The sequence below is a fragment of the Mauremys mutica genome, chromosome 22 (assembly GCF_020497125.1).
Source record: "Mauremys mutica isolate MM-2020 ecotype Southern chromosome 22, ASM2049712v1, whole genome shotgun sequence".
In the NCBI taxonomy this organism is placed as follows: Eukaryota; Metazoa; Chordata; order Testudines; family Geoemydidae; genus Mauremys; species Mauremys mutica.
The window spans coordinates 9,671,368-9,697,747 of NC_059093.1; the positions used below are offsets into that span (position 1 = coordinate 9,671,368).

Below are 26,380 nucleotides of genomic sequence, written 5' to 3' on the forward strand. Positions count from 1 at the left end.
TAAAATTTACTACTGGCATGCGAAGCCTTAAATTAGAGCGTATAAATGAAGACGTGGCACACCACTTCTGAAAGGTTGCCGACCCCTGAATTAGATGATTATGTATGAGGCTCCCTGTCATGATCATAACAACATGGCTGCAAAATAATGGGCTGGGGATAAAAAGCCACACAGTCTTGTTGCGTGACTATATTGCTCTAGTACTTTTCATCCAGAAATAACTCTGGGTGAATAGAGGTAATGGGGCAGTTAAAGAAAGAATAAAAGAGTTCTGAATATCCTCTTGAATGTTAAAATTATGTCACGTTGGCTGTATTGGCAACCTTTTTATTTTCATTTCCTGTGAATATTCTGGAAATGGATTTCATGGCAGGGGTGTTAAGTGAAATTTAAGCAAATATTGGTGATAGTGAGTTTTGCATTCATATTCATAGGATTTATATCTGGACACCTGATTTTAAGCATTCTGCTCATGCAGTCAAGGAATAGATACAATACCATGTGGCCTGTGCCTCAGATCAGCACAGTTCATATAGTGAATACTGTCATCAAATTGCCCTGGTTCCACCTAAAAAACAATAATTATTTGCAGAAGTTATTTTGCAAGGAGTTTTGAATAGTGAATGAATCTGAGAGCATCATAATCTGTTCACAGGCAATTTGTAAACAGAAAAATAAGCAAAATATATTGATCAGGATCACAAAGCACTTTGCAAACTCTTCAGACAGGATCATTTCACCTGCCACTGTAATGAAACCACCTCTGGTGTGAAACACAGCAGCCTTAATTTTACAACTCCTCTCTAAGGCCCCAATTGAACAAAGTGCCCCTATTCAGCAAAGCACATCAGCATGTGCTTTCTATCCCATTGAAGCCAATGTTAAGTGACTTAAGACCCTGCTTTACAGAGGTGGATTTAAGTATGGGGTGAAGTGCTTTGTAGGATAAGAGCATCTCCAGGAGCACAGAGCCATAACACCACGCTGGAAGACTGGTGCAGTGATGACTCAGATGGAAGTGTGCTATCTACTGAATCACCATGCCATGTTTTGGAGAAGCTGGGGTTTTCCTACTCTCTTTTTCTCCAAGTACTAGTCAGCTGACCCCTCTCAGCTCTTAATAGCTGATGAGATAACCACTGAGGAGATAACAAGGAGTTGGGTGGCACCTTAAAGACTAACAGATTTATTTGGGCATAAGCTTTTGTCTTTAAGGTGCCACCGGACTCCTTGTTGTTGTTGTGGAAACAGACTAACACGGCTACCCCCTGATACTTTACACTGAGGAGATGTGGTTGTAGAAACAGAGTTATTTACAGAAGCATCCTACAGTAAATTTAAGGGTCTGTCTGGTTGTGGAGTTAGTAACTATGAGAAATAGGTGCTTTGGCAGCATTAGTGCAAAGACACAGTAAACTATCTATAAAGGAAAACTTTTCTATGTGCTCTGATCACAACCCCTACAGTTCAGTAAGTGTTTTCACCATAATATGCTATTGTGCGTCATATGGAGAGGGAACTGATGTTCTGTTATAATAATACAGTAGATGCATGCTTTGCATTTATAAATAATGCATTTGATTTGTAAGATATATAAATAACACGGAATGCATAATTCATACCGAGACTTCTACAGACTAATTTTCTATAGACTTCATGTGAAAGGCTAATTTATTTTCCTCCATTCTTGGATTCTAAACTCTATTTCAGTTGTCTCGTTCCTATAGGGCTGCTCTGCTGTACATTGCACATTTGGATTTAATAATGGTTTATTGTTGCAGTTCTATCAGTACTTGTCTCCAGAGCTATCTTACTGGATACCATACAATAGCAGGAGCTAGTGAACAACTAGCAACAGACATTCAAACTCCAGCAAATGTATGGCTTCAAGCTCTCTGGTAAAAGTTGCTAGCTCTGTATGGCTTGCATTAGATTCATGCCAGAGGAAATGAAAGCTACTTCCTGCCCTGGAGAAATTTATGTAAGTGACAAAATCATTGGAAATGTATGTTACCAATGACATAGCTATGTGTGTCATGATTTCTTGCTGAATGCTAATCTGTAGCATGTGTATATATTGAGGAACATATTGCCAAATGAAGCTATTGCAAGTTTCTGAGACAGCAAGGAATTTGTGTTTGCAGATGGAAAGATCAGTGGAGTGTGTCTAGTGATGCTGGTGGAATCTATTATTAAATGAAAAAATAAGTGAACAGAGACAGGTCCTCATTAGACTTTCAATAATTACCATGCTGTGCAGAACCCACTGCGCTGGAATAGTGAGTGGGGTAGGAGAGGCTCTGGCTGCAATGGGATAAAGCTCAAGTCTTCTCAGGGACACAATGCCAGTTTCATCTGCCACTTGTCACGTCCTTTAGTTCTCAGTGTGGATCCTTCTGCTCCCACAGTTCTGCAGGATGGAGTCCCTCCCGGGAAGTACACCTGCCCCTGCTTTTTCTATTGGCAACTATGTTAAGTTGACACGTTAGTCTCGAGATTTCAAACATGGATGTCTTAGATGTGCCCATAAAGTTTGCACACTCGGCTCTGCATGGCAAATGAACCATAGGATCAGATGGTCAAATTCACTGCTGGCCTAACCAGAGACCAGGGGCGGCTGTAGCCATTTCGCCGCCCCAAGCACGGCGGCACGCCATGGGGGATGCTCTGCCGGTTGCCGGTCCCGCGGCTCCGGTGGACCTCCCGCAGACGTGCCTGCGGATGCTCCACCGGAGCCGCGGGACCAGCGGACCCTCCGCAGGGACACCTGCGGGAGGTCCACCGGAGCCGCCTGCCGCCCTCCTGGCGACCAGCAGAGCCCCAAGCACGCGCTTGGCGTGCTGGGGCCTGGAGCCGCCCCTGCCAGAGACAATTCCATTTGACACAATGCCTGTGGAGAATTTGGTTAATTGATTCATTGAGTTAAATTGTGATAATGGGAAGTGAGCTGAGGATCACTGACTCATTTCACATAGGCCTCCAAACAGCCATAATGTGCTTTGCATTATTGATTTTCAGCCAGCTTTGAGCCTGTTGACTTAGAAAGACTCAATCCAGGCCTCCATTACATTCAGCATTTTGATTCCAAGTCCCCATCTCAGTCTCCCTTTCCTCCTACTCCTCCTCGTGCTCTAAGAAGGAATAAGAGAAGTTCTCTGAAATGAGTCGTGTTTCTCTTTTTTCCCTTATTGTGGGAGCTGAATGAAGTTCCTTAAATTTTTCACACATGTTCAGTTCAGGAAAGTGTTTGCAATAGCATCTGCTGAGGACCAGTACATGTTCCTGCAGTGCCTGCTTCCCTGTACTTTTCTGCTTCCCTAATTACTGCAATTACCCAAGAGCTCACTTCATGCGGGAACTGCCAGCTAGCAATTATATCAGGTGCGGATTCCCCAGTCCCAGGGGAAATTCTGGTAGCCACTCGTTCATTAAAACTACTGATGTGATCCTCCCGTAGCTGGAGGGATGCCTTGCCTCTGAGAGTGGGGCTTTAATTTCCCAGCTTCCATCTGAGTTTATTTAAGTGGTTTCCTTGGGGGAGATGCTGACAGGTTTTATTTAATTATTATTATTTTATTCCCATGACAGAAACCTTCTGGTTTTATCAAGCAGATTCTGCTGAGTTTTTGCTTCCTTGAGGGGGAGGAAACAAGGCTGTTGAGCCATCTGTCCAGCCCTCTGCCATGGTATGAAGTGCCCTATATTTAAGACTATGGGAGTAGATCCTTGTGATTTCTCTCTCAGCTATTTGGAGAAGCGCATGCATACCTCAGGGTGACTTGATTGCTTAGACAGCTACACTGTGTACACAGGCATGACTTGTCTGTATATGTAAGTGTGAATAACTGGAATAACAGCAACAACTCTCAACCCTTCCATAGCATCCTTCATACGCAGATCTCAAAGTGCCTTACAAAGGTGCATAGGAATTGTCCCCATTTTGCAGATGGGGAAACTGTGGCACAGGGTGTGATTGTCAAAAACTTTTAAGTGACCTAGGAGCGCGAGTCCATGAAAATTAGATTCTGAAGTCACTTAGAAGCTTTTGAAAATCCCACCTGATCAAAGTTACAGCGCAAGGCCTGGTCTACACTTAAAAACATAGGTCAGCATAGCTATGGCGCTCACATCCATACCCCAAGTGAGGTAGCCATGTCAGCCTGACCCCTGGTGTACACACTGCTCGGTCAATGGAAGAATGCTGCCATTGACCTAGCTACCCTTGCTCAGGGAGGCGGTGTCTTACAGCGATGGAAGCCCCCCCCCCCCCTTATGTCAGTTTAGTGTGTCTGCAGCACAGGGTTATGCCAGCATAGCTACAGCGCATAGCAATGCTGCTATAGTCCCCACAGTGTAGACGTGAAGTTAGAAGCAGAGCTAGGGAAACCAGGGGAGATCTGCAAAGGTTCCTAACTCCCAGCGAAAGTTAGTGCCTAACTGCCATTTGTGCGTTTGCAGATCTCCCTCGCATTCATCCTATCTTCAGTCCGATTCCCCTTCTCTAGCCACTAGACTGAAGTTCTAACTCTGTATGTGGTTTTCTGAACCTAGTGCTGCTTTCTTAGGGTGACATAACTGGAGATGACAGCAGTCCCCTAGCCTGGAGTCCAAGGCCATGCCTGCTCTATGTGCCAGGGGTGGATTCCCCTGCTTGTGTATACATACTTGCGGAAGCTCAGTGGGAGCTAGCAGGAGTATAAGTGTAGTGTAGCTATAGTATTACAGATAGCGCAGGTAGCTGAGCCATGCCAAGAATAAAGCCTAGCACTGGTGGGTACGTATTTGGCATGGCTCAGCTGTGCCTCAGTTGCTGCTGCCCATGTTATTGTGACGACACTACTATTTATACTTGTGCCAGCTAGCGTGAGCATGTGTACACAAACAAAGCCATCACCCCCATAGCCTGTAGCGTAGGCATAGCAAAAGTGACAAGTACTATTAGAGTTGAGGTCTTGGAGTCACGGCTTTTGTGTTCAGTTCCCACCAGTGAAGTATGTGACCATGAACAAGTCACTTATCTTCTCCATATCTTAGTTTTATTATCTCTAAGCCAGGGGTTAAAATACATCACATGGGAGGAATTCATGACTTTTAAATCTTGTTGAGATACTAAGGTGAAGGTTGTTTTGTAAAGTGCAAATCTTTTTAAAGAACATCCTCATCATACCGTCTTTTCCAAAAACTTATCAAGTCCAGTCTTGAAACAAGTGAGGTTTTTTGCCCCCTTACTCCGATTGGAAGGCTGTTCCTGAACTTCACTTTTCTGATAGTTAAAAACCTCTATCTAATTTCAAGCTTAAACTTGGTGCCATTTGTTCTTGTGCCAGCATTGGCCCTTCACTTAAATAACTCCTCTCCCTCCCTGGTGTTTATTCCTTTGACGTGTTTATAAACAGCAGGCTGAACAAGACAAGCTCCTTAAATCTTCTCTCACAAGGTAGGTTCTCCATTCCACTGATCATCCTCCTAGCCCTTCTCTGCACCCGTTCCAGTTTGAATTAATTTTTGTTAAACACGGGAGACCACAATTGTGCACATTATGCCAGATGAGGTCTCACCAGTGCCTTGTATAATGGTAATTACACTTCTCTATCTCTACTGGAAATGGGTCATCCTAGGATTGAATTAGCTTGTGGCTCAAGCATTGTAGCACTTAATATCATTATTATTTATTATTACTGCTGCCCTGTTAGCAATGGGTGTGATCCTGTAGTGTATATTATTGGGCAGTATCCTTTGAAATAGTTTGAGAGTCTTCTAGTTGGACTCCCTGCCTTTTATCGCAGAGACCACCAGATGCTAACAGAACAGCAATATATGTATGTAGTTAGGTCTTGTGTGTTGGTATATAGTTACGAAACGCTGTTATTAGGAACCCACCTGTGTGTGTGTAGTTTCCCCATATTCTCAATATTGTGTAGAGATCAAAGACACAATGGATCCCAGCTCCTACTGGGGGAAGAGTGTGTGTGTTGCGGGGGGGGCAGGGTTGAACCTATAACCACATATTCTAATCTGGAGGCAAACAGAGCCGTGACTTTGGTAGAATCAGAGAAGAGGAGAAAGACCCTTTGGGTTCCTCAGTGTGCAACCACGGGATGATTGCCTTCAAGACACTTTCTTGACACAAATATAAATGTTCACTATTTAAATAAAAAATTTGCACATGAAGTCTTGTGCTATTAGAGCGTCTTAGGTACAGGTATATAGCGGTACCGGTTTATAATGCTGCCATCAGCACCTTTTTAATTATGCCTAATTATAAAACCCTTCAATTACTTTAGACCCAAATCTACCTCTAATCCCAGTACATACAGACTCTCCCTCAGATTTAATTGCTAGACATTATTCACATTGGAGACATTGATTCCTGCAAAGCAGGTAATAACCAGCGTTATTTGTATTAAAGAAATTAATCTCATGCCATGCTAAGCTTCCACCTCCTCTACCTTGTCGTGGCTTTTCTTTGCCTGATTTGAGATCTTTGTTACCCATTTAAGAAGGTGTCATTGCACAGTTTGGTTCTAGGAAGTTGGTAGGCGCTGAATGCTGATACGAGGGGACAGAAATGCCAGCTTTTATTTAGAACTTTTGTTTAGCATCACTGTTTTTGTTCACATCAAACACTGGCTCAATGGGGAGCCAGGGGAGCGTGACTCCATGCATTGCAGAATGAATGGCAGGTATCTTTAGAATACATCAAAGGAGTTGAGACAGTTGTGGAATTGACTCCTGCAGGGGTTGTTGACTCAGATGTTGATCCTGGACTGGATGGTTTTTGACCAACAATTAGAAATGTACTGAACTCTTGTGACCAAACCCCGTAATTGGTGTGTGTTTGTTTTTCCTCTTTGTCTTGTTTGGGGGGTTATTGCAAATGTATTGACTTCACTGAATTTATTATTTGTATTGATTTTTAGTGTTACAGTAGGACCTAGAAGCTCCAACAGAGATTGGGGCCCCTTTATAGGAAGCATTGCACAAATACATAGCGAGAGAGAGTTCCTGCCCCAAAGAATTTATCATCTGAATAGACAAAAGACAGCAAGTGGGAAAGAGGTAGTGTTAAAGCTGCACTGCAGACAGCAGGATTTGTTCTGCTATTTATACACATATGTGCATACCAGCATGGGAATATAAGTAAGCTCTGTCTGGTGAACTATAGCTCTTCTCTCACACAGCAACGAGGAAAAATCACCCACTATATGCACTAAAGCTATGAATATGCATATCAAAGCGTTCTGAAGACATCAGGGTGGCTATGAACATCCAATTGAAGTAATTGGTGATGTTACCAGAACGCTGAAAGAGAGGTGCTGCTGTTTTTTAAATTTGTCATCATCACCTTTTAGATATTCCTAAAAGTTACCATGTGATCCTAACAGATATTTTTTTAATTAAAAGATCAAATAATACTAATTAGAGTTGTGTGTGAAGCAAGCCATTCTACTCCCACATCTCCAAAGTCAGGGGTCGTTGTGGCTTGTTCTCACCGCTAGCAACACTTGAAACAGAACCCTTTACTTGAGGATCTCAATTATACATGTAAAATTGGGGTTCCAGATGTTTTACCAAGGGCCCAGCTCATACAAAGAGAGGTTAACTGACTTGCCCAAGGTCACATAGCAGGACAGTAGCAGAGATGGAATTAAAATGCAGTGGTCCTGTGCTCAGACTAGTCCTTCATATATACTACAAAATACTTATCCATCTAGCTGCTCCTGTCTATTTAGCACAGCTAAGAGGGAAATAATTTTTCTAAAGAATTATTTGGACTTTCATTGAAAACTGCATTTTTGTTTTATTTTATTTTTTTGGTTTTAGAATGTACTGCATTTTGTGGTTAAAAAACAGTGAACATTTTTCCACAGAAAATTTTCATCCCCCACAAAAAAACATTGATGGAAAACTCAGTCTTTATAGGATTATGATTCCCCGCGAAACAATTTTAGCTCTTTAAAAAGGGGGGGAAATATCCAGGGTTTAATTCTTCCCTGTTGTAACTACACTAACTCATTGGCTTTGCACCAGGGATTAATTTGTGCCTCATCAGATTTTATTATAGATCAGGCCTTGCAGATTTGCGTGACAAAAACCCTATTGTACAAACCACATCCTGTGCCCTAGAATGTCTGATCATGATGAGAACATTTAAAAAAAAATCTGTCATGATGGAAAAGAAAGAGAAACCCGCACAAGACAGAGGATAAAACAAAGGTCCCAGCTAAAACCACAAACTACCCAGCTGATTCTATCTCCATCTCCCATATCAGCTCAATCATTGATCTGCTAACACCCACTCATAACCTTCCCTCTTTTGCAAGTGCATCTGATATCACTTCAGAACATCCTGTGCCCTGAAGCAAGAAACATATAAATAATCCCACCTGCTGGAATCAAAATATCCAGTGGAAAAACTGTAATAAGCAGGGAGGACTTTAGTTCCTGGATAAGTAGTGACATTGTTGATACTGAAGAACCCAAAATCAGGAGTTGGAACATGTGAAAGAAACCAACTCCACAGGCCATAGGTCAAGAAAATCTTTAAGATCATGGGAAGTACACCAAGATGCTTGGCTGAGAAAAGATGGTGAGATCGCAGATAGCTCTGCACTATTTTCTCTGTGAGATAGACTTCTTAGAACTGTTGGATGAAAGAGGGTCACAGCATGTTTGTGAACAGACTGCAATATGTAGGCTACTCACAAAGGAGGGTAGTATTCTGTGAGGTGCTGAGTGCGTTCAGTTCCTGTCGACTTTAATGGGAGCTGAGGATGTTCAGCACCTGGCAAGATCAGGATTATACTATTTCCTATAAAATGTCATCCTCTGCTCCCAGAGATATGTAACGCTGTCAGTAAAGAGGAGCCATAGTTTTTGGTTTATTTTTAAAATCTCCTTCAAATGCAAAAAATGTTGTCCTGTAGGCAACTTCAGATACCAACTTAACATTGGCATCTAAGAGGGGGACTGGAACCATCCAGGTCTGAGCTTTTCCAAAGTTCAGGGATGTTGGGATCAAGGATTTTGCCTTCAGTCCTTCTTTATTATTATCTGTATTGCAGTAGCTCCTAAGAGCCCCTCGTCATGGACCAGGACAAAAAGATGGGCCCTGCCCCAAAGTGCTGACACCTTTACTTGCTGCTCGGATATGGATAGCAAATAACAATACCTAGCTTCTATGTAGCGCTTTCCATCAGTAGATCCAAAGCACTTTACCACGGAGGTCAATATCCCCATTTTACAGATCAGGAAACTGAGGCCCAGAGAGGTGAAATGACCTGCCCGTGGTCACCCAGCAGCAGAGCCAGGACTGGAGTCCTGGACCAGTGCTCACTCCTGGAGCCTCACTGTTATTTCTCCCCTATCCATGGTAGACGCTGTTACATTCTAAGTAATCACAGTGGCAGCGAGATCTTGTGTGCTTAATAAAACACCCTTTGAGGGGCAAGAAAATCCTGCCAGTTGCTGTTTTTTGTTCTTGTTTTAAAGTCCCTGCAGGTTACAATTTGCTTCCCCTGGCACTGTGCTGGGCCTGCTGCATTCATCATCATGGCACAGGGGTTAGGTGGGCATTTGAATGTTAGATCTAAGCCCTTCAACGTTAGAGTTAAAAGAATTCATCCATTTCCTCACTTATGAGGGTTAGGCTTAGTATGTGGTGATGCTAAGAGAGATGTTTGCCCAGGAGTGTTCCCTCCCCCTCCCCGCGCTTCATTATTAAAGCAGCTAGTATAAGCTACAGTTGAAGCAGATTTTTCCTTTGACATGGGGCCCGCAAGTTTAAGTTCAAATGCCTGAGAGAGAGAGGAAATTAGCCTAGTACACAATATATAATGCTATTATGGGACATGCTAGCTGAAAGTTAAGTGCTGGGCAAATAATGCAAAACAAGCCTGTTTAAAAATTGTTAGGATTTTTAAACGAATTAGCTTTTTCCAGGCTCCATGCTCCTCCTGTCAATTTTCTGTGAAGATTCAAGTGATCACATTTTACTGACCTGAATACTCATGAAATGCTAATTTCCAAGCTCTGTTTGCAGAAATGGGTTTTTAAATTTATTACTTATATTCATTTACATGCTTCCCAATCCATTCAGGGAACACTAACAATACCCGTGTGACTTATCTGATGTGTCCCAGCTGAGCAACATGGTTTGATTTCCATTGCAGTTGCCCCTTCTGGTTCACGCAATTTTCATCCCTGCTGGCTCAGAGGGGTGTGTCAAGCCCTTGGACTGTGTATTTTGCCTTTCATCTAAGGATCTCGACATAATGTACAAACATTTCGTAATTAAGCTTTTATGCCCCCTGTAAAGTAGGCAAGTATCTTTATCCCCTTCTTACAGATTGAGAAAGTGAAGTACAGAGTTGTGAAATGCCTTTCTCAAGAATCCGTGGGAGAACTGGGATTGGAACCAAGAAGCCCTGATACCCAGTCCTCTGCTACAGCCACATTTCGCCGCCCTGGCAGTCACGCAGTATTAAGCCTTCTCAGACTGTTCTGCCTACTTAGGACTTTTTGTGTTGCTTGCAGTCCTAAGGGAATTGTTGAGAAACCATTTACAGGGTATAAAATATAATGTATGGAGGAAATTCTCCTCTTGTGCTCACACATAAAACCCATTAGCATTAGGAAAATCCAATACACGCCTTGAGTAAAATCATGGTGCATCGACTACGAGAAAGGGACCGAGAGACTTTTCCATTGGACCATATGAACTGGAACCATAAGATCACTGAACATTAAATCTCATCAAATGAGGTTCAATCCATCCTCATCATCGTATCCACTCATTATACTTCACACCCGAACATAGCCATTATATGAACAACATACCCTTATATCTCAATGTCCGTACTTTGACCCGTTAACCTTTTACCCTCAGTCAGGGATATTGCAGGTTCTGTATTCCTTATGCCATCTGATCTTAAACTGAATTTCTCTCCCCTTGATAATCTGTACCTTATTCCCTGAGAACCAGAAACTCCTTCGCTTAACCTCTGTACCGTTCACTTTTTTTTTAAACACCATCCTAATAAAATTTTTAAGTGTGAAGTAGTATTGTCTGACACCACTTAGGAATCAAAAAGAGATGAAGATATGTCACCAGTCTGCATGTGCTGCCACTGCTTTTCTACTGAAAGGCACACACAAGCAAAAAGAGGAAGTGAATATTGGTTTCATTGGTTGTGGTAGGTGCTGGCATGCTAGCCCCAGGAACAGATGAAACAGATAAAGCACAGCACTGCCACTGCTAGTGCAAGAGTCCCCACCACATGCCTCAGCCCTGACCATGGCGGGGCACTCTCTAAAATTGTTGACCGTGCTGTGCTGAGTCTCTCAGTGGGGGTATTAGCTAGTGATAATTATGGAGTTGGCTTTAGGGGATATGGACTCTGGGCCGTTGGGAATTGGATTGAGGCCACCAGTTGATTTCATGTGAGACACCCATTGGGGACAGATGGTAAAGATTTTTGATCACTATCATTATGGAGCTAGATTACAACCAGTGAGCCAACGTTAGTGGAACTTCTGTGACTCATGTGAGTGGTCCCAGAGAAGCTATGCAAGCCCCAATAGATGGGGTGGTATCACTGACTGTCCTTATATATATATATATATATATATATATTTCTCTTTCCTCCCTCCTACCCATACCTAGTTGAAAGGCAAGCTAAATCCCATCTTACATTAGCAATGCAGCTCACTGAGTATATATTATATCTCAGGGATCATTAGTTTCAGCAGAGGAGTTTTAAATGAACGTCTTGGGAAAACACAAATATGCAGTAGGAAAGTGACATTTACCCAGGGCTGCCCAGAGGATTCAGGGGGCCTGGGGCAAAGCAATTTCAGGGGCCCCTTCCATAAGAAAAATTGCAATACTATAGAATACTATATTCTCGTGGGGGCCCCTGCAGGGCCTGGGGCAAATTGCCCCACTCCCCCTCCCCCCGGCTGGCCCTGCATTTACCCTGTACAGACGGTGCCTGTAATGGATGTGACATACTATCTGTTATCTCTCTACTATACCCAACATAAATGCAATATGTGCTTTGTCTAACATGTGGCAAATATATTGCACATGTGTGTACTGTTTGTTTCATACGTGCAGCATGAACACTTCGTATATGCATACTATATGCAACATACATATGACAAACATACAGTATCCATGTGGCAACTGCATTGCACATACAGCTACTTTGTGGCATATGTGTAAAACCCAGGCATGCCTATGCACTGTATACATTCATATGTGTATATGTGATCTTTGCTGCATACAGGAAGCATATAGGTATATGAGTTTTATGCTACAGGCATGTCCATGCACAGTACACATAGAGTTATTGTATGCTATGTGCATGCATTGGGCACATTTCCTAGTTGCATGATGTGCTGCACACGTGGCAAATGACTGCACAAAGATACACTACTTGCTGCAGATGTTTATTGCTGTAAGTAGCAGCATAGGGCATGAACTGGATGACACAGCCAACTAGCATGGAGATTTTCACTTGTCCCTAAAGCATTTCCCCAATAGCCTCATTCAGGGGAAGATCATCAAGAGAAATGACACTTTTCCTCAAGCGTTTATCTAATTTAGGAAATAGGCTCTAATGGCCTAGCTGCTGAGATTGTGAATAATAGAGAGATGATGGACAGGAGTGGTATTTATGAAGCAGTTTCTAGAACACTTATTATAAAATGAGTTTACCCATTGCAGGCAGGAACCTTCTGTGTCCTTCCATAGTTCTGAAGCTCCTGGGAGTTGAGAGGAACTTATGAAGGTTTCCATTTTGCCTTGTGCAGCATAATACAGTGAGTGATGGTTCTCTTACAAGCACTTTTTCTTTTGTCAGGGTTTTGTGCAGTACTGAGCAGTGCTCTGCTTACCTTTACTCTGTGCAGAAAAAGGGAGTGAATCCAGCAATTGGTACTTGGACTAATGCCACAGAGAGAGGGGGAGGATGTTTCAGGGAATTAGCCATGCTTTAACCAGTGGGTGTGAAGGCGAAACTTTCCTGCGGGGAGGAAACAAGAACTGCCATTTCTCGGTTTCATAGAATCATAGAAGATTAGGGTTGGAAGGGACCTCAGAAGGGTTTCTTGTGGCTTCTTCCGAAGCATTTGGTCCTGGCCACTTCAAGACAAGATACTGGATTAGATGGAGCACTGGTCTGATCGAGTCAGACAATCCCTATGTTTCTCTCTCCTTTGGTCCCATGAAGCCCTGTATTTTGTTAGCTTGGCCTGAAACTGTGTTGCTTGCTTCTGTTAAGGGGACGATTGTGAACAGAAGTCCTTTCAAGCTACTGTCCGAGCATTGGGTTTTCTACAAACCTCTCCCCTGGCCGCTGTTCCTTAGCGTTTGGGAGGTGTAGGGGAAGAGCTTTATAAGATGTTGGGTAAGTTTTGGTCCAATAGTGAACTCTAAGATGTAAAGTCTAACCTCTAAGATTCTGGTATCTGAGAACTCAGGAGCAGGCAGGGCTGATTTCAAGCACATGTGTAACTCAGGAAGCCAAAAGAAAGAAGGGGGAACAAGAATTTACTTCAAACTCAAACACTTCAGTAAAAAAATATAATAAAACAAAATGCATATTTTGCTCAGAGGATAAAGCAGATATTTACAGGTCAACATCTAGGTTCATTTCTGGGTGTGTTAGCCTGGAAGAACATTTATCCTCTGGTGAGCTTAGGCCGTGTGCTACTGGTTTAATGAATATCTGTACAGCACTGCACTTGACTGATGGAATGTAACTACAGCTGCTTGTGCATATATGACTATGAAGCCTAGGAAGGTTGTGAGCCCTAATACTGGTACCCCAAAGAGTCTTTAGCTTAAGTGATAGAGGCTTGTGTTTGTGGACCCAGAGTCCTGATGCTGCATGTGTATAGTTCAGCATGTGGTATGTGTTTGTAACCGTGGATTTTGTTACACCTGAATGGAACACCAGGTGTTTTCCTGGGTGGAATAAAGGCAAAGGATACTCAAACTGCTAAGGACAGCCTGGAGAACTGGGTACACCTTTGACGTGGATTGTCCTGATAGGGGGGCACAGCAATACCTGATGGCATTTTCAGGCACCCTGCAGTATGCCTTGGGTCTCTCCTAGAGCTGGTGTATATATTGCTTTATGTGCCTGGCTAGCTTAAATAGAACAATCTACTGACCTGAGCTAGTGAAGCAGATATTCTAGCTGAATAGGAAAGAATGTGCTGTTCAAAGACCTTTTGTACTCACAAGCTGGTTCTCCTGTGATTTAATTGTGTGTGCTGTGAGCTGTGACCTGTTATGAAAGTGCTGTACAGGTACAGGAAATTCAGAGAGAGTCGGAGTGAGTCACTACTTGGCTTCTGCAAACTGTGTATGGGGTCTGAAAACTGACGCAAGTTTCTAGGGAAATTCACCATAGAAGATAGCCTAGCTGGGTGTCAGAATTAAGCAATGGCTGATCTTAGGGCAAGGTGTGGGGTTATGTTCTTGCTGCAGGGGCTCTGAATAACTGGCCTTCACATTCTGCTCATGGGCATGTTTCTGGTCTCAGTTGCACTAGTGCAATCCAGAGGATATCATGACATTAATCAATTTGCTCTGGATTCACTATAGCGCAACTGTGAGCAGAACTGGGCACCATGCACTTGAGATGTATTGAACAAGATAGTTATGCACGGTGTTGTACAAGCCCCAAACAAGATGCAGGCCAAGCTGCAAGGCACTTGCAATCTAAATATGACGCAGAGAAAACGGCTCAAGTAAGGGCCCAAGCTCTTGGAGGCCGAGGTTTTTGTTTTGCTGTCATCTATTTGATGGATTGGTATTGGAAGGCATTGAGATTAGTGATCATGTGAATAAGACCAGGTGGTCTCATTTTTGTGGCTGATGACCTTTGAAACACTCAACTATCCTCTTTCATTTGGACAAAGATCCTGTTCCAAAGAGCTTACCTTAAAAGGAAAGGACTAAGTATGTCGCTGCAATAACAAAATACATAAGAGCCACACAGAAGAATTTGTTTTGATTGAGCAGGGAATGCCCATAATGAAGGTATTTTTGGGTGGCAACTGAAGGTTTTTTGGGTTTTTTTTTTTACAGTGCATGAGGCCAAAGGTTAAATGCTTTTAACTACTCAAGATATGCCAAATCCATTAGGAATAATGCACAACCATAAGCCTTTCATGTTTGTTGATTATACAAGAAATATTTATTTTTCAAAAGAAGGGTCCAGTCGGGCACAGGTGCCTGTTAGGTATTGTTGACTGGAATGAGACATCACTCACATTCAATCAGAAAGCTGTGTTGGACTCCAGCCTCTTTAAACCACTTTGTGAATTACTAAATGTTCAGAAACATATGGGTAAAACAATACTAAATGTGTTCAATATGCTTTCTATTTGTTTCAAGTTTGAAAGCACCAGATGGACTATATTCAAGCCCATTTCTGGCTTTGTTGTAGGGCCTATGGGGTTTGAGTTCTGGTGCTAGAGGTGGGATATAGTGGACCTTAAACGTGTATTTGAGTGCTAGGGTCAGACTGTGTGTTTAGGGCCAGTGCCCATGGTTTTAGGATTAGGATCAGGTGGCCTTATGCAGTATATACATTGCACCTATATTCTGCACAGACCACTTCCAGGGACAGTGTATATCCCCCCATTCCAGTTCTAAGGTCAGTGCCTATTTGATCTTGTATAGCATGTACACTTGTACTTGATCTGGTGTCACTGTAACAAAGCTTTGTGACAGGATAAAGGCTAATTAAATTCCCAGCCATTTGTGGGAAACAATGCAGGAGACATTGATCCTATGATAATGCTCCACTGTAATCACTATGTTTGTAGCATCCCAAATAAGACTGTCGCGGTATCTAACAAGGACCGGTGCAAGAGAGTGGCATTTGCCTACTATACCATTATTGACCTGCTTGATTCTTATTGACTTAGAGGACAGACTCATTGAAATCTTCAGCCAAGAAAATACCAGCTTATTTATAAAGGTCAAGTTGTACACTTAATTATGCAGGCTGGTTTCTGACTGGCTGGGGATGTAACTGAATGTATTTTTATTAGCTTTGACTAGTGAATAATGAGATCCCTCCTCCTGTCTGAACGGGTAGCATAGATTGCATTTGGTGTTAAAATGTATTCCTTTCTCACTTCACAATGTTGGTTTGGGAGATTAAGGATTAGATTTAGTTTTGGCCAGTCCTGATAGGTGCTGGGCATCTGCGACTCTGAATTGCAGATACTGGGTACCTCTCATTTGGGAGTTTATTTGGGAGGAAAGAATCTGCTTCTTCCCATAAGGAACTGAATAAATGCAGCAGGGCGTGTGCTGCAGAAGTACCTCTGTCTTATTTTTGTGACACACTGAGAATTTTCAGTTTGTGGCTAGTATTTTTCACACTGTCTGACAACAGAGCCTCTGAGTGTCACGGAACAACACATGCAGACAGGTGACCAGTGTCCTGTGTCCAAAATAAAACTGACGCAGTATGTTCAAGTGTGAACAACTGGTGCTTGGTAATAGTGACTTAAAGGGGAAGACCCTATATTTTTTTTATGGGAGTAAAGGCAAGTCAGAATGGGTAGATCATAACAAGCAGCTTATTAGTATTTATTTATTGGCTTTCCTGTGGTGTTCATCATGATAGTATCTGAGTGCTTCCCATATGCTAAGAAATGTATCTTCACATCATCCGCATGAGGCAGGGAAATACTAGTAACTCATGTTATAAATGGGGAAAGACGGGCATGGATATTAAGTGAATTCCCCAAGGTGACACTGGAGGACTGTTGCAGAGCTAGGTACAGAACCCCAATCTCCTGAGTCACCATCCATCCCTGTATCCACAAGAGCATCATGTTCCAAATCCTAATTCTAGCTGAAGGTATCAGGGTATGTGTGCTCTGGACCCCAGGGTTTTTAGGGATTCCATTTCTAAGGGAGTGTTTCAGTGCTGGGCCTTCAGACAGCAGGAGAGAACTTTTATTGGGATTCCAAAGAGAATGTAGAGCTTTCCACAATATTTATAACAACCCTCTCACCCGCCACATGTAAACAGAGGTCTTTGCTTTTTATTTCAAGTTCTCTCTCTCCATCTCCCTCTCTCTCTCACACACACACACTGTAAAATTTCATAGAGAAAAACTTCAGTAGTTTTGGAATTTTGAATTCAAAATGTTGTCGCTATAGGATCAGTATTTTGCCTGAAGGATGGCAGATTTAGTAAAAACTGCCATTTTTGAGGGGGGTGTGTGTGGAGGAAATGTTCAGCAAATTAAACTTTTTGACTTGCAAAGGTGATTTGGTAAAAGGTGGATTTGGTAAAAATTTCCAAGCATTATATTTGCAGTAATCTCCCTGCTCCTACTGAAAGATTTCTCAAAGTGTAGGGAGGGCAAATCTCACACATCTGAAGGATTTAATCTCCTGAAGTCATTTTCAGGGTTTTTCTGCATGTGCAAACTACTTGTAATTCACAACTATTTTTCTTGTATTTTATCTGGGTCTTTTCTCCTCCTTCCTTCTCAAGAATGATTTAGTTTAGAAGAAAGTTAACTAATGGGAAATGATCTAACCTGTGTAGTAGGGATAGAAGGACCCCATAGAATCTGGATTAGTACAAGTAGATGATCTATATCCAGTATATAGAGTCTATTTAGTTTTCCTCTGTTCCCTTTTTCAGTCTCTCCTAAGCAGGTTGCAAACTCCAGAATGTTTGAGCTGGAGTCAAACTTCCAAACAGGTTCAAAATTAGGAAAAATGAATCTACCTATCCACCAATTCTATGCTGATCTGAAGAATAATTCCTGTGCCATGTCCTGGCAAGGGTCCCAGAGCCATGCTAAATGTGAGTCCTCTCCAAGGTGATATAACTCTACCAACGTGGCTGATAACCGAGATCAAACGGTGCAGAGACCTAGCAGTGCAAAGAAAGCCTCTCAGAGGAACTGCAACATCTCTCAGTTTTGTGTGCTGCACAGTGAGAATTCCTGTTCGTGGGTGGTATTTTTCAAACTGTAGGTCAGGAAGTTTGAGTTATCTCTCTCATTACATAGCTTCTGGTTTTCATAGTGCATCAGAGAGGTGTCCAGTGTCCACTGTCCAAAATAAAAATGATCCAGAATGTTCAAGCATAAATAAGTATTGTTTAGTAATCAGCAAAGCACTTAGAATTAAAGGGGCAGACACTATGCTTGTCCAACTGGTTGTGTCTCACTGGGGAAGGTTCTCATGATATGAAATAGGGAGAATTCTGCACTCAGGGATTCTTTGTTATATGAACCATGGTATGCTGACGAAATCAGATTTTTGAGAGATCAGAGATAGACTTTGGGGAAAGAACCTTCTGCTGGGGCAAATCCTGGTGGTGTCTTGGAGATGGAGGATTTGGGGTTGGATCCTCATGAAGGTGTAACATGCTCTGTGTGTTTTATTATTCAAGCGGGAGTGTGTGTGTGGTTGGGGAGGGGGAATTAATTAAACGTTCTTGAGCTGGTTTACCTGTCCCTAATACAACATCCAAATAAACCTCACACATTTCACAAAGGTTTCCAGAGGAAATCAGACCCACTAAGGCATGTGGTAATGGTGTCCACCAAATGGACTGGTCATTTACATGCTGCGATAACTTAGAAATGGGCAGAGGGTTCAAAAACTTTGCTGATAGTGAAACTTTTTGATGAAAAACAGAAACAACATTTTCACGCCCCCCCCACCCATTCTTTTTTCCTCTCATTGGAATAAAGCAGTGCAAAACAACACAATAACCCAATCTAGAATAAACCATAGCTACAATACTTTCTTGTATGCTGCACTTTACGGACTGTATTATAGGCTTTTGGTTTCCACATATCCAAGTAGGATGCTCACAATAAATTTTCAGTGAGTCAACAGGTGCTAGTAACAAGATCAGACTTGTGGCTGCTGAATACAAGGTGACTTACTATGGAAGCTGTTATGGCATTGGCTGTTACAACAGGTGACTGCAGTTCTCAGGTAATTGTGAGTTCAGGTTTCACCTTATTATAGAAAAATATTAAAATAAAGGTATCAGTCCTTGTAATGAGCAAATAATACAACTGTGTTTGTGCTGGACACGAAACAACAAACCTTTTGCTCTTTTGTCTCCTTAAGTCTCTGTGTTTTATTTGAATTAATGGTGTTTTGTGCTTTTGGAGATATGTGGCTGTTCACGGAGGAGGGGTGTCATTTTGATTGCCATGGTGTTGGATGCTCTAGAAATGGATAAATATAAATTGTGCTTAAAGTTCTAGCTAATTTCTGAGCCATAGGAGGAGCAGTGAGTGAAGGGGATTGCAAAATAGAGTGATCTCAGGCTGCCAACCAGTGATTTTTTTTTTGTAATTAACAGTGAATCCTCTTATCTCCCTGATCTTGCTTCCCACCCACCCAAATCTTCCTTCTGTCAATCCTCACACCTGCTTGTAACCTGTCTGTTTTTGCTTGGTGAATTCCAGCCGCTGGAAGCAGAGGTGAGAACCAAACTTCAAAATTTATCTCCGGATTTTGAAGTCCTTCCCCCTCTGAGCCCCAGCTGTGGGGATCTTCAGTTCCGAGGTTTGGGATCAGCCCATTTCAGAGATGAAGACAAGCAGTGAAAGTCAGCTCTGTATTTGGCTGTGGAGTCTAAATTCCCAGGCACATCCATGACAGAATCTGCTGAGATTTGCATGATTTTCAGGTGAAACCATAACTCGGCCTAGCCTTCCTTGAAACCCTTCAGCAAAACTTTGGTGAACCTGATGGGGGAGTTGTATTGATCCCTTGGACACAGCACATTCTGCAAGGCTTGGGGTTACATTCCCAAAGTTTTACAAAGCTCTTCCATCGAGCTATCCAGGTGTAACCCTTGACAGAAACCTTCATTTCCTCTTGGTCTAGTCCAGGGGTTGCAACCTCTCAGAAGTGGTGTGCCGAGTCTTCATTTATTTATTCTAATTTAAGGTTTTGCATGCCAGTAATACATTTTAACGTTTTTAGAAGGTCTTCTTCTATATGTCTATAATATATAACTAAACTATTGTATGTAAAGTAAATAAGGGTTTTAAAATGTTTAAGAAGCTTCTTTTAAAATTAAATTAAAATGCAGAGCCCCCTGGACCGGTGGCCAGGACCCGGGCAGCGTAAGTGCCACTGAAAATCAGCTCACGTGCTGCCTTTGGCACGCGTGCCATAGGTTGCCTATCTCTGGTCTAGTCAGTGCCTGGGAATCTTCCCCCCCCGGGGGAGTGTGTCTTTGTGTTTTTCTCAGGCCTGTCCTGCATGTCGTCTTGTCTCTCTGTGTGGTGTTTGTCTTCTCAGTGTCAGTTCCTAAACTCAGGACCATCTATCACTAAGTGTGTCATTTTGGAAGCAGTCTCCATGAACCCTTGGAAAAACAAAGTCAGCCAAGATCCCAACCTCAGTGCCGCTGCTGCCTTTTAGCTGCTCCTCAAACTCTCTCCCCACTTCTCCCCTCTCTCTGTATATGTGTATTCAAATGAAGTGAAAAATAATATATGCAGTAACAAGATGATGGAACTTGGGGTCCACTGCTTCCCCTCCCTCTGCAGGGTGGGACAACCAAATAGGAAGGTGGGACAAAGGGCAAGTCTGCCAATCGGCTTGCATGAGAAGTTAGTTTCCCCCTTTATCCTCTTTCGTTAGGCTGATGGCAGTAGAGGCGTGTTTGGTAATATAGAACCCAGCCCTCGGGATTAGGAGTGCAGTTACACTTGCAGCAGCTGCCTGTGCATGTCTTATCTGCTACAGAAAAAGAACTTCCATCACCCTCCCCCTTCTCCGATTTTATCTAGTATCATTGCTTCCCTTCCTCCCTTCCTCCCCCCTCTCTCTCTCTGACCTCCTCACAGCTCCACGTTGCTCTCGGTCTCCCAAGACTGTTTTCCAGCACAGCTCCGGAGGAGTGTTCACTGAGCCACGACTGGGCAAAGAGCAGAGAAAACAGCAGAATGAAAAAAGCCAAGAGAGCCCAGCGGGTCGTCAGCAGTCCTCGTACCAGAGGCTAAACTCACTGCCCTGAAAGAGACCAGGCAGGAGAGGAAGTTGCTTCTCAATGAGAAAGGAGGAGAAAACAAAAGAGAAACTTTGAAACTGGCTCCACTCGTGATCTGAGCATCCCGCCCCTGCACCCCCGTTAAACGAAAGCACCGAGAAACACGAGATTTCCTTCTCGAGGGGTGGGAACATGCTGAACTGGGGAGGAGTGGAGAAGGGCAGCTTTTAGCTTGTGGTGTGGTTTATAGTGAGATCCAAGAGATAGGGCAGAGGTGGGAGGGGAAGGTGAAAGGAGATCTGATGCCTGCTGCCAATATGACAGAGACCCTCCAGCTCCCGGCATTGCAGGTCCCAGAGCAACAGGTGCCAGAGTGCAGCCGGGCCTGGTCCAGTTCATCCACCCCCACCCTGCGCAGGAGGCGCTTCAAGATGAGACGGATGAAGAACGTGCAAGAGCAGAGCCTGGAGGCCGGCGCCTACCAGGACTCTCCTTCGCCCAACAAAGAGTTCCTGCAACTCCCATCCATAGAAATCACCCCATCCAGTGACGAAGACACCCCATGGTCGAATTGCTCTACGCCCAGCGCCTCCCCGCGGCGCAAGCGTGTCCTGCTGCGGAAGTGGCTGCGCGTGAGAGAGAAGAAGGAATACAGTGAAAGCAGGTATGTCATTGGCCAAACCTCTCGTTCCCTGCAGCAGAGAAGGCTCCCACTAGGACAAGGCGATAGCGCCTGCTGTTACCTGTAGAGGGTTCAGCCTGCTGCCCACAGCGTCTTTGTCTCCCTCTAGTGGCTGGGCTATTTTAAGTGGTATATTAGATTGTTGCTGACTCCAAGCTAATGGATGCAGTCTTTTAGCTCAAACAGTAGTGACTCATGCTTTTAGAGCCAGATTCAGTCTCCGATTGCCACCCATTACATACCTTTAAAGTGAGTTTAGTGCTGGTGAAAAGTGTCAGACTGATGGCCATGGAGACTGAAGACCCTAGGAGATGGGCAGTCTTCCTCTATGCTACACTGTTCATGTGTCTGAACCCTGGCCTGCAGAGTCCCCCTGTAGAGAAGGAGGGGGAGTTCAGTCTTCATGGCCCATTCAGTCCTTGGCATCTCTGCCGAGACCACCAAGGCAGGGGCCAGTTAATGTCAAACTTGCTAGTGGTTTTTGTGACGCACTCCCCTCTCCCTTAGGAATTGGACTGAAGTTCCCTAACTAGTGTCATACAGGATGCGGCACATCTGTCAAATGGCAATGAGAGGCGAGCTGGCCTTGTGGCTAAAGCATAGACCTGCAAATCCAGGCGGGGTCTGAGCTCTGTCCCCGGGTCTGAGCTCTGTCCCCAATTCTGCCACAGACTTCGGCAAGTCACTTAGATGTTCCGTGCTTCAGTTTATTCATTTGCAGAAAAGAGGATGATTAATGCTCATCTGGGTCACAAGGGCATCGTGCGGCTTAATTCATGGGGAACTCTGAGGGCTTGTCTATACCACGCAGGTTTTAGCGACAAGGCTGTATCGACACAGCTGAGAAAATACTTCCAGCCCTGTGAGCGGCATTAGCGTTGTCCTGCCACTTGTGTAGGCAAATCTTTTGTCTTTCATGGGGGGCCTTTTTTAAAAGTTTTGTCGACAACTTTGCAGTGTAGACAAGCCCTGAGTCTGAGATAGAAGGTATTATTGGAATGCAGGTCTCTACTAACCTGGGTGTAATTCAAACCATTGACCAAAAGATGACAGTCACTCTTTTCCCTTTCCCAAAGCTATCCCGTCCTCTGGGAACAACCGTCCGAAAACTGGCTTGCTGGGGATGTTCTGGCACTTGTTCCTCTGACTCTAGTGTTAAGAGTTGGAGTTGCTATTGTCATAAGTTTTGGTGGCACCGTGAGATGTGCGTGCATTGGCTGGGTTGCAGCTCAGAGAAGAGTTCAGTTTTTTGCTTTTCACCAAAACTTGAAAAATTTCAAAGAAAATGTATTATTTTTTGTTGTTGTTTTCATCAGTTCTTTTGCAGGAAAAACAATAATTTTCTTATTAGCTGTTTGTGGGCTTTGAGCATATGCATATTACATTTAAAAAAAAGTAAATTTAAGGAACCATATGATGTCCTTTTCTGTTTCTACCACTGACTAGCTGGTTGTCCCATTGACCCAGATGTTGTCCCAGTGGTTTGATGGAGGAGTTATACCCATCAACACATCTCTCTGAGGCTCCAAGTCTACTCTCAGTCTTGCAAAAGCACTTCCACTAGGTCTAATTCCATTTGCAAATCTAAGGTGCTGCTTTAGCAACACCAAGTCTCAAGGATGTTCTGCTGATGAAAGCATTTCTGTACCAGCAGGTTAGGAATGACCGTACAATGGCCTCTCTTGTAGAAAGTGATCATTTTGGGGAAAAAAAGTCCCATGACATCGTAAACATTCAGTGTCATTCAAATGATGGTTAAGGATACAGATAGGGATGGTCTTGAAAACAAAGGAGAGATTGTGTAGGGTGTGTGTTTGTGTGTGTTAGAGAGAGGTGTCTGAATTACAGAGTTCAGATTTGAACTTCACCAGAGTTGAGGGCATTTTAGATGCAGCATTTTTGTTTGGGTCTATCTCTGGAGAGAGAGAAATCTGGTTATTAACCCTCCTTAGCAAATTTCTGCACTCTCCCTGATTAAATTTTTGAAATGGGGACTGGAAAAAAGCTAAGGCAGTTCATGGATTAGGTGGCATTAGCATACCAACGCCAGCATGGCACCTTCTCTTTTCATGTATTACAAGCTCCAAATCCATTCCTCGGCAATGGAAAATAGATCAGATTTTCAAATGGAATTCCTCCCTTCCCAGCCCAGAGGAAAACAACATCTAATTCTTCTCCTGCCCTTTTCTGCTGAACTTGCAAGCTTGGAGACCTTAAAGAGGATCAATGCACATCTAGAGCAGAGCAGGAGAGGGAAAAAACAGGAGTTGCTGGGTCAGAGCAGGGAATTTGTCCAGGTAGACTACGGTGAACCAGGAGAATTCTGCAGGGGTGAACTACAGTGTTCGGTTAATGCTACTCCCAAGGTTGCACTGTGGTATAAACCTCCTCATGTCATAAGGCACCTGTCCATGGCATAGTGTGCTCTGGGGAGCAGCAGGAGAAAGCTGGCCATTTGAGAAACAGATTAATCATTCTCCATCCATCTTGCCATACTCTAGGCTTGGTTTCCGTGAATGTTGGCTTTTCTGGGGCAATATTGTGTCACTATTACATTTATGATGTTGATGTCCATATGAGACAGGTGCTAGTCACATCACTTAATATACTGTTCATAGGTTCATAGACTTTAAGGCCAGCAAGGACCATTATAATCTAGTCTGACCACCTGACTAACACAGGTCATAGAATTTTACCCAATAATCTGAGCTAGAGAATGTTTTTAGAAAGACATCCCATCTTGGTTTAAAGACTTCAAGTGACAGCAAATCCACCACATTCTTTGGTTTGTTTTTCCAGTGTGTAATCACCCTCTTTGTAAAATATGTGTACCTTATTTCTAGCCTCTGCCTTACTGGAAGGCAATCCCACCCCAGTGGTGGGCATGGTAGAAGAACCTGACAGAACAGAGTGTCTGCTGTACTAAGACCCTTGATGGTTGGTTTAATTTTCTACATTTGAATAAGTCTGGCTTCATTTTTTCCTCTCCCAGAAGTGCTGACCCAGCCGCACACCCAAAATCACTAGTTCCTCTTGGAAACTTGGGCCCCAGTCTTTCTGATGACATATTACCTTCTGCTTCCCTTAAAACTCTTCCTTAGTTTAGTGATGCCACAGTTACAAGGAAAAAGAGGTGACTTGTCATCAGCCAAAGAGATGACAATCGAGATTCTTGTTCACATACATAAGATGCCAGGGTTTGCCCAAGGTCATTATAGGTTAGACATCAAAAGAGAGCCCATAGTGATTGTAAGTTATTTGGGGAAAGGACCACCTTTTTGTTCTGTGGTTGTACAGCACGTAGCACAACAGGGTCCAGGTCCATGGCTAGGGTTCCTAGGCACTATCACAAGTAAAAAATAACATCTTTCAGGCTGTGCAAACTATATCCAGTTTAATTCCATCCTTCAACTCCCTGTACTTCAGTTGCTGCTCCATCTGCAAACTGGTGGTGATGGTGTTTACCTACTTTTGTATGGCATTTGGAGGTCCTTAGATTTAAGGCACTATGTAAGTGCAAAATATTATTATTATTTTATTTATTATTAAGGCAGAATGGTAACAGCCATTGCAATACACTTCACAGGCAGGCCAAAGCAATCTGTTAGCATTTTGCTATGCCTGCAATGAACATGCATTATTTATGAAGTGAATGTGATAGTGGATCTGCTTTAATTTATTTAACAAAACCTATGTGTCGTAATCTCTGGGAGCATGTATGGTTCCTTAGAGACCGTGCAAGGGCCAATGTCCACCCAAAATAAATGGAGTTGACCCCGCTCCCCTAAATTAAGCTATTAAAATAACCTGCCCACACAACCATACTTCGGCAAAAGCCAGGAATAAATAGATAGGCATTGCTGTATGGCTTGCAGATCAAGAGACCCCAACTCTGATGTGTCCACTCTATGTCTCTATATAAGTAAATAGTTAATAGATGGGGTTTGGTCCTGGATTCCATAGGACCAATATAGCTTTTTGCAGTTCACTGGAAATAGCTTCCATTATACAAGTCTTTACATCAGTTCTTAACTCAGTGGACCAACTGAGTTTCCAGAGAGGAGGGTCCTCCACTAAAAACTCTTTGACCTCAGACCTTTAAATCTGCAGACTGCAAGCAAGAGCTCTTACTCCATTAACCTCTCACCTCCCTTTGACACTATGGAAAAGTCCTGGAGTTCGTACTCTGGAAAAATTCTTATTGTGGGTATTTTGCTTAAGTGTAAGGACTGAGTGCAAAAACCAATAGAGTAAAAACTTCAGAAACTCCCATACCAGAAAGCTGCCGCAAAGAACAAACAATATAGACCTCAGTGAAACCTCTGGCTTTGCCTATCTTTATGGTAGAATATAGGGTTCAGGAAACAGCACCTAATGCTGTGAGAAATGCAGATGGCTAAAAATAAACAAAACGGGAACAAAACCCTGCCCCATGATGGGTTTCATTTCATGCCCTAAATTTCTGAAAAGTGGCAAGCTGAGTTATTCTGTGAGTTTAGCAGCTTCCAGGTGTCTTTGGCTTTCAGAAATTTCCACATTTTATTTTCAAGTCAAAAGGGGGGAAAAATCTTCCCCATTAGAAATGTTGCATGTGACTAAATCTGGGCACTAGCGCGTGAGTCAGCAATAAGAATGCAGCTCTTCTCCCACCTACCTGGATAGAAATGAGCAC

The 26,380-nt window shown here is 43.2% G+C and overlaps 1 protein-coding gene across 1 annotated transcript in view; it reads left to right on the forward strand.

Annotated features, from left to right (window-relative positions):
- The window catches only part of GRAMD1B (GRAM domain containing 1B), a 273,379-nt gene that overhangs the window by 113,695 nt on the left and 133,304 nt on the right, over positions 1–26,380 (forward strand). Inside the window, exon 5 of the mRNA XM_044996788.1 lies at positions 20,884–21,690. Coding sequence (XP_044852723.1) covers positions 21,329–21,690 — 362 coding nt within the window. The 5' untranslated portion in view covers positions 20,884–21,328. The remainder of the gene's footprint in view (positions 1–20,883; positions 21,691–26,380) is intronic.